At 52.6% G+C, this 12,966-nt stretch overlaps 1 protein-coding gene across 1 annotated transcript in view; it reads right to left on the bottom strand.

Annotated features, from left to right (window-relative positions):
• Window positions 1-5,953, bottom strand: part of VWA5B1 (von Willebrand factor A domain containing 5B1) — a 39,486-nt gene extending 33,533 nt beyond the window's left edge. The window contains exons 1-3 of the mRNA XM_036873965.1: window positions 5,815-5,953; window positions 3,818-3,974; window positions 2,303-2,569 (exon numbers count right to left, since the gene is read on the bottom strand). Of these exons, the coding sequence (XP_036729860.1) occupies window positions 2,303-2,569; window positions 3,818-3,974; window positions 5,815-5,953 (563 nt within the window). The remainder of the gene's footprint in view (window positions 1-2,302; window positions 2,570-3,817; window positions 3,975-5,814) is intronic.
• Between the last annotated feature and the right edge of the window lie 7,013 nt (window positions 5,954-12,966).

Raw genomic sequence — 12,966 nt, 5'->3', positions numbered from 1 at the left:
CTGGGATCCCTGGGTCAAAGGGCACACACCAAATATTGCCTGAGATTGCCTTCCAGGGTGGCTGGGCCAGTTTCCACTTCTACAAGCAATGAACAAGAGTTTCCTTCTCTCCTCATCTTCACGAACACTTGGTATTATCTATTTTTCTTATTTTTTCCCATGTCACTCTATCTAAGCAACCTTGAGGTTCATCAGAATTTGATGCAGGTGTCTCCCAAGAGCATCTCTGTTAACTCTGCCTGCTGGAACGGGCAGGAATTAGCTTATCAGGGCCACCTCAGGGGCACCGGGGACTCCCTGGCCTCTTGTTCCCTGATCCACCGAGGTCTTGAATGCCCCCAGGTCTGCTAGGTCCTGCCTCTCCCATGCACCTGACTTGGCGCCTATGGCAGCATTTACATAGATGACACACGAGCTGATGTTCCCTGGCCTGAGACTGGCTGGTGCCACCAGCTTCTCTGTTGTACCAACAAGTGTCCTCACTCTAGATTTCGAGGCCCTACACAGTCTGACTCTCCCACTTTGCTAGAGTCTTACTAGCCTTCCAGCTGCTCTTCCAACACACCAAACCTGTTGCTGCCTCAGGGCCTTTGCACTTACTGCCCGCTCTGCCCCCTGCCCCGAATGTTCTTCTTCCAGTATTCTTCCATGGCCAGACCCCTTCATTCAGATCAGGCCTCAAATGTTGCCTAAGCCCTGTCTATTCTAGCGAAACTAGCACCCACCCCATCCTCTCCCCCTCTAGTCTCTGTAGCATCTGTCTCCATAGAGCTCATCACCCAACATATGACATGCTTGTGGGCTTATTACTTTATTGTCTGTCTCCCCCCCTTAGAATGCTAGCCCCACGAGGGCAGGGACCTTGTCTGTCTAGTTTACTGCTGTATTCCCAGCACCCAAAACAGTACCTGCCCCATGGTAGGTGTTTAATTACCATTTGTGGGGTGGTTGAGGAGTGCCCTCTGGGCTGGCCCCACGTGGGAGGCTAAAATAACCCCTCCCCGTCAGGTCACCTTGAGGTCAGCACTTTAACTGGTGGTGTCCAGGGGTTTACTGTCACTCTCCTCTGTGTCCCAGTGGGCACGTGCTCCCAGCTGCCCCCATAGCCCATCCAGGGTATGTATGAAACTCCTAAATACATATGGTACATCTTCCCAGATTTCAACTTGGCTCAAAGATTCAGGCTCAAAGCTGGGGAGGGGGAGTTAAGTAGTTTAACTGGTAATTAATTCAAGTGTTATTTTTCTACCACAGTGGTGCTAATATACTGTGGAACAGATTTTTTTTTTTAATGACATGAATTGAATGATAAGATACACGACTTCAAAAGACATCTCCTGTATGCATCAGGCTACCTTAAAACTGGCCTCCTCTCTCCCTGCAGAGGAAACGCTAGTCCCCCAGGGCTTATAGGTGGGAAAATGGGAGGAGCCCCGATCTCAGCTGCAGGTGCCTCAGGCTGTGACCCACCCCCTTTTCCCTCCTCCCCCAACCGGGGGAGTACAGAGAAACTGTCCTGGAGTGTACCCTCCCCGCCCTGCTGAAAACCCTTTTTAATGACTCCTTGTTGCTTCGGGGAGAAATCCAAAGTCCGCCAGGGCCACAGGGTGTCCTGTAACTCTGCAGCCTCATCTCATGTCACCCGTCCTTCAGTCCCCCTCTGTGGCCCTCTCCTTGCTGCCTCAGGGCCTTTGCCCCTGCTATTCCCACCTATAGGAACGCTTCTCTCTGTGCCTATATCCATCCCCCTCCTGGCTCAGCCCTCAGCTGAAATACCACTCCTCAGAGAAGCCTGACCAGGCCCCCAGACCCCCTCCCACCCCGGTTGGGTCTCTCTTTTATACTCTTAGCCAATGAACCTCTCCTTTACTGCACTTTTCACATAATTAATTATGCATGCAAGTTCATAAACAGTTCACATTAGCTGTGTTATCTGTTGGATAATGATCTCTCCCACCAAGTTCCAAAAAGGCAAGGGACCATGTGGGTTTCGTGTCCTCTGGGTCCCTAACACCCACCCCAGTGTCTAGCACTTAGGTGCTCTGAAAATACCTCTTGAGTGCATTAAAGAAAAACGCCTGGAAATTCTGATACCAAGCTGTCCAAATCCTAACACTTCTGACCAGTACCAACACAGAGCATTTCAGGGAGATTCTTAAGTGCTCGAAATGTGAGCAGGGGAGGGACAGTTACTGAGACGGGGGCAGCTACAGAGCTCAGCCTCACCTCCTATCCTTCCCACCCGCCCAACTCCCTGCTGCCCACCCGGGACTCTGGGCTTGTCTGGGCGGGGGCTCCTCACCCGTGGGTCTGTTGGTTGGAGGGGCCAGTGCTCTCGGTGCAGAACTGAGGCACGGTTGGGGCGCAGACAGCAGGTAGCAGGACCCTCACAGCCCCGCTGGGCAGCGTCGGGAGCTCCGAGGAGGTGCTGACGAAGATGGTGACGTTCTCCATAGGGGCGACGGTCCCCAGGTTGACCACAAAGAGGATCCGCTCCAAATCCTCATCCAAAGCCACCTTTCCTGGTGTGCAGGAAGGAGGGATGATGCAGAGTTTCCTAAGTGCCAGGCTTGGAGTCAGGGACTGTGCATACACTCTCCCCCATCCCCTCTAAGCTTGCTGTGTGTTAGGCTAGAGCAGCCTGTTCTGCTGATGGGAAAACTGAGGCTCAGCGTGTGGGTGCAACTTGCTCAAGTTACTCAACAAATAACTAATTTATTGAACCAGGATCTGAACCTACGTGGGTCTGATGCCAGGCCTGTGTACTTTCCACTGTATCCTGCAGGGAGTGGGAGACTGGGACCCACAACTCCCCAACAGAGGGTCACATCTCTATCCGCAAACTCTATGTCCCCCCGAGAATCACGTTGGAGCATCCCCCTCCTCCCCCAGGATCCATGCTCTCTCCTTTCATCTGAAAGGCCCATCCCTCATTCCTTCTTAGCCCATCCTACCCATCCATCCAACCCCTCCACAAAACCCTCCCTGGTCCCACCTGGACCACTCTTTCCCTCCTCTGACATTATCTGGACCACTTTTGGCATAGTCACTGTCAACTTCCTATCATGGTCACTACCGGGCATGTCTTAGCTATTCTTCCAGGCTGGAAGAAGTCCTAAAATCTTGGGGGAAACTTTGCATCTTACACATCGTGAGTGTTCATTAAAAGATTCTTGAACATCTCAATTATCAGGTGAAAAACTTCACCTCCATCATAAATCCAATGGTAAGAATCTCATCTCATATGATCCTTGGTCTGGACTCAAGCCTTGGCTCTGCCACTAACATGCTGTGTGACCTTGGGCCAGTCACTCACCCTCTCTGAGACTCAGTATCCTCAATAGCAGGCATCAGTATCCAGGCTGTGAGTACTTACTCTGTACCAGGGACTGTGATGAGTGTTCTGCATGCTCTTTGTTGAGATTTGGATGCATAGGATTATTAGTTACAGTTTACAAATGAGGCTTAATTTCTTATCTAAGCTTGCAAGCAGCAGGATAGGCAGTCAAATCCTGGTGTGACTCATTCTACAACCTCTGAGCTTAAATGACATGCTCTTCTGTGTTTTAGAGATATCTTAACAATCCTTCTGTTGCCTCCTTTGAGCCTTACCACTCTTTCCAGGTGAGAACAGAAACAATTACCTCTATTTTCCAGATAGTAAGGTGAGGTTCAGAGAGGTTAATTATTGGCCTGAGGTCACACAGGATTCCTGACTCTTAGTGTAGTGCTCTCTCTACCCTATCCCATTGCTGCCCTTTCAGTCTGCCTGAGACTCCAGCCATGCCCAGGCCCTGCCACAACCTTTCTGGCCTTCTTACCTGTGACAGTTGCAGCTCGGAGGCCAGTGGCATCCAAGTGGCCACCCTCCATCTTGGCTTTGTCCTTGATCTGTACTGTCACGACTCGGTCGGCAATGACTGCCTCAAAGCCGATCACCGTGGTGTACTCATCCAGTGGGTATACAAAGAGACCTGCCAGAGCAGGGCCCAGCATTGCGGGGTGCCCCAGACCCACTCTGCATGCCCCACCCAGGAGAAGGAACTGGAGCCTTTGTTCTGCCATCCCAGTGGATGGTACTCACTGCCACTTGGAGGACTCCAGAGAGAACTTGGGCTGGGGCCTCCTGGTTCCGGGGGCTGGGCAGGAGATGCACAGCATCAGGTTCTTTGTCAGCTGCAGGGCAGCTGGAAAGGGACGGCTGCTCCCCTGTCCCAGCCAACTCTTACTCTGCTGGCCTGTGAGGCCGGTGTGACCAGGGCTTCTGAGTTTTCAAGAGAGAGTGGAAATCTGGGTTTTTATGTGACCTGATGTGTGGGACTAATAAGACACCTCTGTGTGGTGGTCCCGTGCGTGGCTCCCAGGAGCTGGCGCTTTGGAGGAATAGGGCTAGGGTTCTAATCCGGACCCCGCCCCCTTCCCCAGTCTGGTGACCTTGGCTAAAAACATTTAGCATCTCTACGCCTCACAGCCCCATCTGTAAAATGGGGATAATAGAGCCAAACTCAGGGTCGTTATGAAAATGGAAAAAACAGTCACCACTTATTAAACTATATCCCCCATAGTGCGTGCCCTACATCTTTATATCTCAGTGCTTCTCGAACTTCAAGAGCACATGAATCACCTGGGGGTCTGGTTAAAATGCAGATTCTGATTTAGTGGTTCTGGGACAGGGCCTGAGATTCTGCATTTCTAACCAGCTCTGGGTGATGCCGATGGCTGGGGTACCACACTCAGAGGATCAAAGTCGTATCTCATTTTATCTGCCCACTAACATGAGGGCAGCACAGTGCTGGGTCCATGGTGAACTCTCCACAAATCCCAGCTTCCCATCCCTCAGTTTCCTCATCTATAAAATGGGGGGACTGTTCTTTCTGCACATGGAAAGCCAAAGGACTGTCCCAGAGCTGTTCAGTAATTTAGTCCCTGGGTTCCTCACGGGTCTCACTTTAAGCCACCCTCTATAGGTTTCCTTAAACAGAGGAAAAGGGTCGTTTGCTCTGCCCAGGAGATTTCCGCAGGGAGGAGACTTTCCCTCGCAGGTTTCTTTTGGGAATTGAAAGAGTTTCAGAAGCTCAGGTCAGGCTGGAGGGTGGTGCCCCGAGACATGAAGTTTGGGGGTTAGGAGGCCCCCATCACCGTGGATGAGAAGCAACGCTAACCATAACAAGCCTTTACGCAGGACCCTCCTGGCCAGCCTTCCCGCAACTCCCTTCCTTAAGTGCAAGGAGAGGAGTGTGATTTACAGACATCTCTTGCAGGGGAACGCCGGTCCACACTCCTGACTGCCTTGCGCTGATGACTCATATTTGCAGACTGTATTCCATTCCACGCTGTCCTTCCTCATGTATTACCTCATCTGTTCCTCCTGCAAACCCTGGCGTCCAAACAGGTGCAGGAGCACCCTGATGTCGAGAAGGACAGCGGCTTCCCCAAGGTCACGGGCACGAGAGCCACACCTACGACTGGGAGCTCCTGGCTTCCACTGAGTCTGGACGCCTCTCCTACCGTGAGGTTCACTGGGGAAACTGGAGGACTGACTACCTGACACAGGTGGGCATGGCTTGTGAACATAAATACGGCTGGGACAGTGGGCTGGGGCCAAGCCCAAACCTGGGTTCGAATCCTGACCTGACTTGCTACCAGCTTTAAGACCTGCAGGGCAGAAGTGGTATTCCTATTTTGCAGATGAGGAAACTGAGACTCAGGGAGGTGACATGACTTGTCCGGTGTCAATCAGCTAATACATGTCAGGATGGGGATTCTGCTTGGAGGAGCAGGTGGTCCCGGGGAAGCCCCAACAGGGATCCTTACCCTGGAAGGGCTGGGCTTCCAGGTTGCCGTAGGTGAGGGAGGCGGTGAGACCCAGGGCGTAACCACTGACAAAGGAGGTGACGTCGGACGCGGTGAGGGGCAGGGCTGCCCCTGTGATCTGGTTCAGCAGACCAGGCATCTTGCTGGTTACTCAGCCTTCAGGGCCTGCAAGAGACAGGCAGGCAGGGAGTGGGGAGAGGCCCCCCATCCCTCCCCAGCTCAGTTCTCCCACTTCGGCCCCCACAGGAAGTCAAAGCATTGCTCTCTTCACTTCCCCCAACTACTTCCCACTCAGTGACCCACGGTGACTCTTGACCACCCCTCAGAAGACAAGGAGTGGTCATTCCATTTCTTTCCATTTCACGGTAGAGAGACTGAGGCCTAAAGACACGTGACCTGCCCGGATTCACTCAGTGGGTGGGAGCGCAGGCAGGGTTAGAGCCCAGGCAGGCTCACGTCCAACCTGGGCTCCTCCATGGGCAGTGCTCTCCGAGCTCCGGATGGGAGTCCAGGGGCTCTGGTCCCATCCCTTTGTCGGTCCCGTGATCTCTGAGCCTTAGATGCTTCCTCTGCAGAATGAGACGGTTGGAATAGCTCACCAAGCCCCTCCTTCGCTGACTGCAGTGAATCTAGCCACTACAGTCAACACGTGGGGTGTAAGGGAAGTGAGGAACACCCACCCCTCCAAAGATACGAAAGTGAAAAGAGCCACCATCCCTCCAGGTGTGCAGACCAAAAGCCTGGGGGCCGTTCTCGGCACCTCTTTTTCCCACCCCCACACCTAAGCTATTGCCAAAGATCATGACTTATCTCTGGGAAGACCCGGGCATCCATCCATGCCTTTCCTCCTCTGCCACCAGCATCCCTGTCCCAGCCATTACCGTCTCCACCTGGACCGCAGCTCCTAACTGGCCTCTTGAATATACTCCTCCCCCCCAACCCCGGAATCCATTCTCTACCCAGTGGCCACAATGAACAGACCAATGCGCAAGTTGGACAGATTTCCATCACCCCCGCCACCCTCTCTCACCCACCAATGGTTTCCTATTTCTCCTAGAATAGAGCCCAAAACCCTTTTAAAATTTTGGCCTAGGGCCCTGTGTGATCTGGCCCTGCCTGCCTCTCTAGCTGATCTGTCATCATGTTCCCAACCACACTTTGTGTGTCTCCCAGCTTCCATGCCATCCCTCAGATGTGTCCTGTGCTCTCTCCACCTTTGTACTTGTCACCCTCTACCTGGAAGGCTCACCCCATGACCCACTGTAAACTAGTGACCTCCTATTGTCCTTCAGTGTCAACTCAGAGCCCCCCTTTGCCGGGAAGCCAGTCCACGCATGCCCAGCATCCTTTCTCTGCCTCTTACAGAGCCGAGCTTCTCTCCCTCGGAGCACTTCCGTTAGTCTGTAGGGATGCATCTTGTTCCCGTGAGATTACTTTATTCATGTCCGTCACCCCGTTTGGAGTGCACGCCCCTGGAGGCCAGGTCTATTTTTGCTGCCCATGGCATCCTCAGTGCTGACTGAATACATAAAAGAATGCATGACTGTCATCATTCCAACACCAAAGACTTTGGAGCGCTTCTCAGGGCAGGGTATCGATTCTCTATGAGGTTCCTGAGACCCTCCCAGGCAATCACCTGCCTTCATGAGGTGGGGTGGGAGTGGGAAGCAAAGTCAAACAAAGGGTGTGGAATACGAATTTGAGATTCTTTCTGGGTCTTCCTCTCGGTGATGTACGTGCCAGGCAAAGCTGCTGTGGGCTGGTAGCCTGTTGCCGTTTATTTGCAAGGCTGTTCAGTGAGTGCTGATTACTCTGCCTTTTCTCTGAGAAGGGAACTCTTTGCTTCTACGTCCTCCTTGTGTCCCCAAGCAAGGATCCTCGGCTGCTCCCTCCCTCGCTGCCAGGCCAGCAGTGTCTTTTTAATTATGGTCTCTCTGTGGCTCCGGCCCAGACAGCTCTCAGCCCTGGTTTATCTGCAGTGGGCTGACTGACAGCAGGAGGAAGATAAGGAGCTGGGAGGGAGCGGCTGTATCCCCAGCTGCCTGCTTTCAGGAGTTCTCTGTCTCAGGGGCCTGGCCAAGCCCAGAACAAGATGGAGGAGGTCATTTCCTGACAGAGCCTCATCCCCTGCCATCCACACTCCCGCCCTCCTCCTCCTCCTCCTCCTGGTTCCCTCCTGTCCGGAATGCTGATTGGGAACCAGCACCCAGACGTGTGGTGGACTTGAACTTAAGCTTCAGTTCAACTCTGAAGGTAGAGTTTTGCCAAGGACATCTCAGCCAACCCACTCATCCTACACTGCCCTGTGCCCACCCCAGCTTCCCGGGGTGACTCTCACCCAGAGAGTGGGGCTTGGGTGAGCGATGTTGATAACACAGGCAGACTCACGCAGCACTGACTCTTTAACAATGTCAGCCCTCTTGGGAAGAGTAAACTTGAAATTCTGCAGGGCCTAATTCATGCAGTCTTCATCAATTCATCCAGCATTGATAAGCACCTACTGCATTCCAGGCCCTGAATTAGCCACTAGGCATACAAAGATAAGATACAACTCCGTCCTTAAGGAACTTAAAATCCAGAGGCAGAGGAGTTGGGGAGTGGGGGAAGATAATAGTAACAGCAGGTGGAATTTGTTGAAAATTGAAACTGTGCCAGGCACACATATTATCTCATTTAATTCTCACAACCTTATAAAGTGTATTGTTTTGCAGGTGAGGACATTGAGGCCTCAGATGCGTTTGGTTTTGCACATGAGTTTGGGGTGCCCCAAGGACATACTGGCACCCAGGGTGCGTGTGCGGGACTTTCTCCTGGAGGAGCCCAGGGGCAGCCCCGTGAGAGATGGGGACCAGAGCAAGTAAGGCTGAGTATCCCCCCTCCAACCATCCCAACCTGGGCCTCCAGTGGGCATCAGGCCACAGGAAACTCCTAGGAGAGACCTAACGGGGAGGAAACCACCAGCATCATCCTCAAGACAGTGTGAGAAGCCAGGCTCGGCCTCAGGAAAGTGCGGTGTGAGCGGGGCTGAGGTGGTGACAGGGGCTGATCTTAGTGTGGCAGGGTCAATATTTCACTAGGCGTTTACCCGCCTCACCTCCTTCCTGATTGGCCAGACCACCTGTCTTTTCCCAGGTCCTTGACTTTTGGCATGCAGCATCTGGGCTGGTGAGGTGAGAGAAAAGAGAAAGGGGAGTGAATGGGCTGGGAGAAGGGATGCAAGGGGCCACTAGACCTTAGAGCAGCCAAGGGGAGAGTGAGGGGGGGCGGGCAGGAAAGAGGATTTCTAAGAAGTGAGTGAGCCACTGTAATCCCTGGGTATTCGTCCCCTCCTTTATAAAACCAGGTGAGTGGAGGGGCCAATAGCTCCCATCTCATCTGTGAAGATTAAATTGACTAATGTGTACAAAGTACCCAGCACAGTGCCTGGCACATAGTAGGAGCTCAATAAATATTTGTAACGTGAAATGAATGAATGAATGAATGAATGAATGCCAGCAGCCTCCCAGGAACACTAACCTTTAGAGGTCACCTAGGTGCTGGGAGACAGGAGAACAAGGCAGAAGTGACATATAAACTAATGGAGGTGACAGATATTAAATGAAGCTGCAAGCCAACAGATTCAAAACCTGACTCCTTCCTGTCACCTCCACTGCTGCCACCCTCTTGTCCCCCTACAGTTTATTCCCAGTGGAGCAGCCAGAGAGATCCTCTGAAGACATGGATCCAGTCATGTGGTTCTAGAGTTCAAACCCCTGCCAGCTCCCCTCGCCCCTCAAGACCCCCTGATCTGGGCCCCATGCCCTTTCCTTTCTGATCTCCCCATTGGTGACTCTGCTCTGGCTCTTATGCCATAGAGCTTTTGCACTGGCTGTTCCCGCTTCCTGGAATGCTTTTCCCCTCACTATCCACATGGCTCTCACCCTCACTCTTTCAAGTCTTTGCTCAGATGGCACCTTCTCAGGGCAGCCTATCCTTAATACTGTATTTCAACTTGCAACCTGTTCCCCCGGCTTCACTTCCAATCCCTCATCCTGCTTTTTTATTTTTCCCAGAGCACATATTACTAACATACTCTATATAAAGCATTTATTATGTTTATTGCTTATCACCTGTCTCCCCTCCACAAGGACAAGGATTTGGGACCTGTTTTTCTCAAGATATATCCCAAGTGCCTTGAGGAGTGCTTGCATTATTAGCAGGTGGTGAATAAATATTGTTGAATGAATGAATGGATCAATACATATAATCACAGTGCAAAGCTGGCCATTTCTGGGTTTCCCATTTTTCCAGCTGAGGGCAGCTCCCCAGGGAAGATATCGGAGTTAAATCCATCATTTAGGTTTTCATCCCAGTATTTATCAGTCAGCAGCCCAGATACACCCTCCCCGCCAGCACGGAGGTCCCACCCATCTTCGAACAGACCATCCGTCCACAGGGGATGCTCCGTGGTTCTGTGCCCCTGAGCCAGCCCCTGGCCCTCTTCCTCCTCTTCTAACCTCCCACTATGCCTTCTGCAGCCACCACTCGGCAGCCAGCAGGCTCCCTGAGAGGCTCTCTGTGTCCTTGCCTGAGGACCTGCTTCCCCTTCTTCCAGGAGGGGCTGCTATTCCTTGCACCCCTCAGGTTGGGAGGCTGATGTCTTTTAGCTACGCCCCACCCCCGCTTTGTTGCTTGTCATCTTCAAGGTCCCAACCATACCCTCCTTTTAGCAAACACTTGGCACCTGACTCCTGGCTTCCCTGCTCCCCAAGCCCTGCCATCACCTGGGGTGACTTCAGCATCCATGGGAAGGGTGCACCCAGCTCACTGAGCTGTTATCCCCAAACCCCCGCATCTCAGTAACCTCTGCTACCCCTCCAGCTCAGCCTCCAATTTCCACTCATTCCTTGAACTTGCGATGCCATTCAAGATTGTTCCATCTCCAAAACCTGAGTCACTCAGGCACTTAGGTCGCTCTTAAAATTGCAACCTCTCAGCACTTCCTAGCTCTCTTTTCCTGTTTTTTCCTTAGCAGTTACCACCATCTGATAGACTGTATATTCTGCTTATGTATCTTGTTTAATGTGTCTCTCCAACTCTCTAGATAGAGTATAATCCCCAGTAAAGGCAAGAATTTTTAGTTTGTTTCTTGGCTATATCTGCCACCCATAGAATAATACTGGGGTATAGTAGATGCTCAATAAATACTTGTCAAATAGATGAAACATCATTCCAAGTGCTTTACATATAAAATTGGGTAGCACCCCTCAGAGTTAGGTACTCTTACTATCCATGTACTACAGATAAAAACACCAAAGCTCAGAGAGGTGAGGTAACTTATCCAAGGCCACCCAGCCAGTAAGTGATGGGGCTGGGAGTTAACTCAAGCAGGAGGACCACAGAGCCCATGTCCTTAACCGTGAGGCTACATTGCTTCCTGCATTAAGCTTCTCCCCAAGCCTTGACATTTCTGCCCAAACGCTCTCCTGAAATCCTCCTCTGCTCTCCATCCCCATTGGGGCTGCTACGTTGCTCTCTCCTGGACCATCTCTACCAGCTCGTATCTGGTCCTTCAACCTCCAGGCTGTTTCCCTTCCCATCCCCTCTGTCACCCCATGTGTAGGCACATGCATGCACAGACACACACACAGACACACACACACACAGCAGCCTCCCTTTCCCCTGAGCTTAATGGCTCTCCATTGTTTTTGTCCAACAAGGCAGGTTAAACTCCTAGCATGGCATTCAAGGTTCTTCCCCATCGGTTCCCTATCACCGTTCAGTGTCACCTCCTGCCATGTCCTACATGTTCACTTTGCTCCAAACACACTGACCTCACTATGCCTTTCCCACACCGGAGCCTTTTCCTGTAATGATTGTGGCCTTCTTCTCTGCCTTTCAAAGTCCTATTCATCACTTAAGACCCAGTTCCACTGTCACCTCTTCCATGAAACCTTCCCTGCTACCCCAGCCCATCAGACATGCCCTCCTCGGGACCTCCACAGCCTCTGGGAACTTGTCTGCTATGTCACACATCACAAAGCTCCGTAACTGCCCATCTGTGATGGCTTGTCTCCTCTGCAGGGCTGTGAGTGAGGTAAGGACAGGGGGTGTCCCTCCTCCTTTGCCTGTGCCCCAGCTCCCTGCCAGGGCTCAGTTCAGAGGAGGGATTCGAAACGGAGGCACCTACCAGGGTCTAGTGCTTTGCAGTCATTGCTAATGCTCACAATTCCTCACGTTACAGGTAGGGAAACTGAGGGGGACATCTGGAAGCCAGGATCACATAACTGGTGAGTGGTCAGGCTGGCTGGGATAGGAAGCAGCCTTCCTCCAAAGCCTGTACTTTCCCTTCCCCAGCTGCCTCCTGGTCCGTGCTGAGCACAGGAGAAAGGGAAAGAAGGGAGGGAGGGAGGGGGAGGGGGAGGGAGGACCAGGACCCTGGTGAACTAGGGCTGTGAGCCTCAGGGACCCTGGGCTTCCCCTGCTCTGATGCCTCTCAAGATGGGGCTGTGATCCCGATTGCACCATGAACCCTGCCAGCCCCCGTCCATCCTCCAGGCTCCAGAGGTGCCTCTGGGGAAGCCTGTGGCCCAGGTCCCAGTTTGTCCTGGAACAGCCTGGGGTGCAGTGTTCCAGGCTGAGCACAGAGGCTGGGTGACAGGTGCCTGCAGCAGGCGCAGTGTGACCTGATTTAGATGCAATGAGGGAAGGATGTGCAGGGAAGGAGCAAGGAAAAGGGTGCTGGGCCCTGCCTGGCTTCAGTCTTCCTGGCAGCAGGGTAGAACTCCTGCACTGGGGTCCTGGGGTCAAGGAGCGGGACCTCATGCCTCCCTTGCCAGGGGATATTTGCTTTTCAGAAAGGGATTTAGAAAGGGAGAAACTTGCTTGTGTGGTAGCAGCTAGGTCCCAGGATCAAGAGTACTGCCTGAGGATAGATTCTCTGGACAGCCACTTCCTGGTAGCCTTGGGCCAATTACTCGGCTCTGCTCTGCTACGTACATACTGTATAACCTTGAGCAAGTTATTAACTTCTTTGTGCCTTAGCTTCCACATCTGTAAGATGGGACCGTGATGGCACCTGCCTCCTAGGAAACTGGGCGGGAAGCGGGCAAGTCCTGATGGGGCTGGGGTCTTCTCCTCTCGGCCCTCCTCCATCGGCCGTCCCTGTGAGGG

The sequence above is a fragment of the Balaenoptera musculus genome, chromosome 1 (assembly GCF_009873245.2).
Source record: "Balaenoptera musculus isolate JJ_BM4_2016_0621 chromosome 1, mBalMus1.pri.v3, whole genome shotgun sequence".
Classification (NCBI taxonomy): Eukaryota; Metazoa; Chordata; class Mammalia; order Artiodactyla; family Balaenopteridae; genus Balaenoptera; species Balaenoptera musculus.
This window is presented reverse-complemented; position numbering and strand designations above follow the sequence as displayed.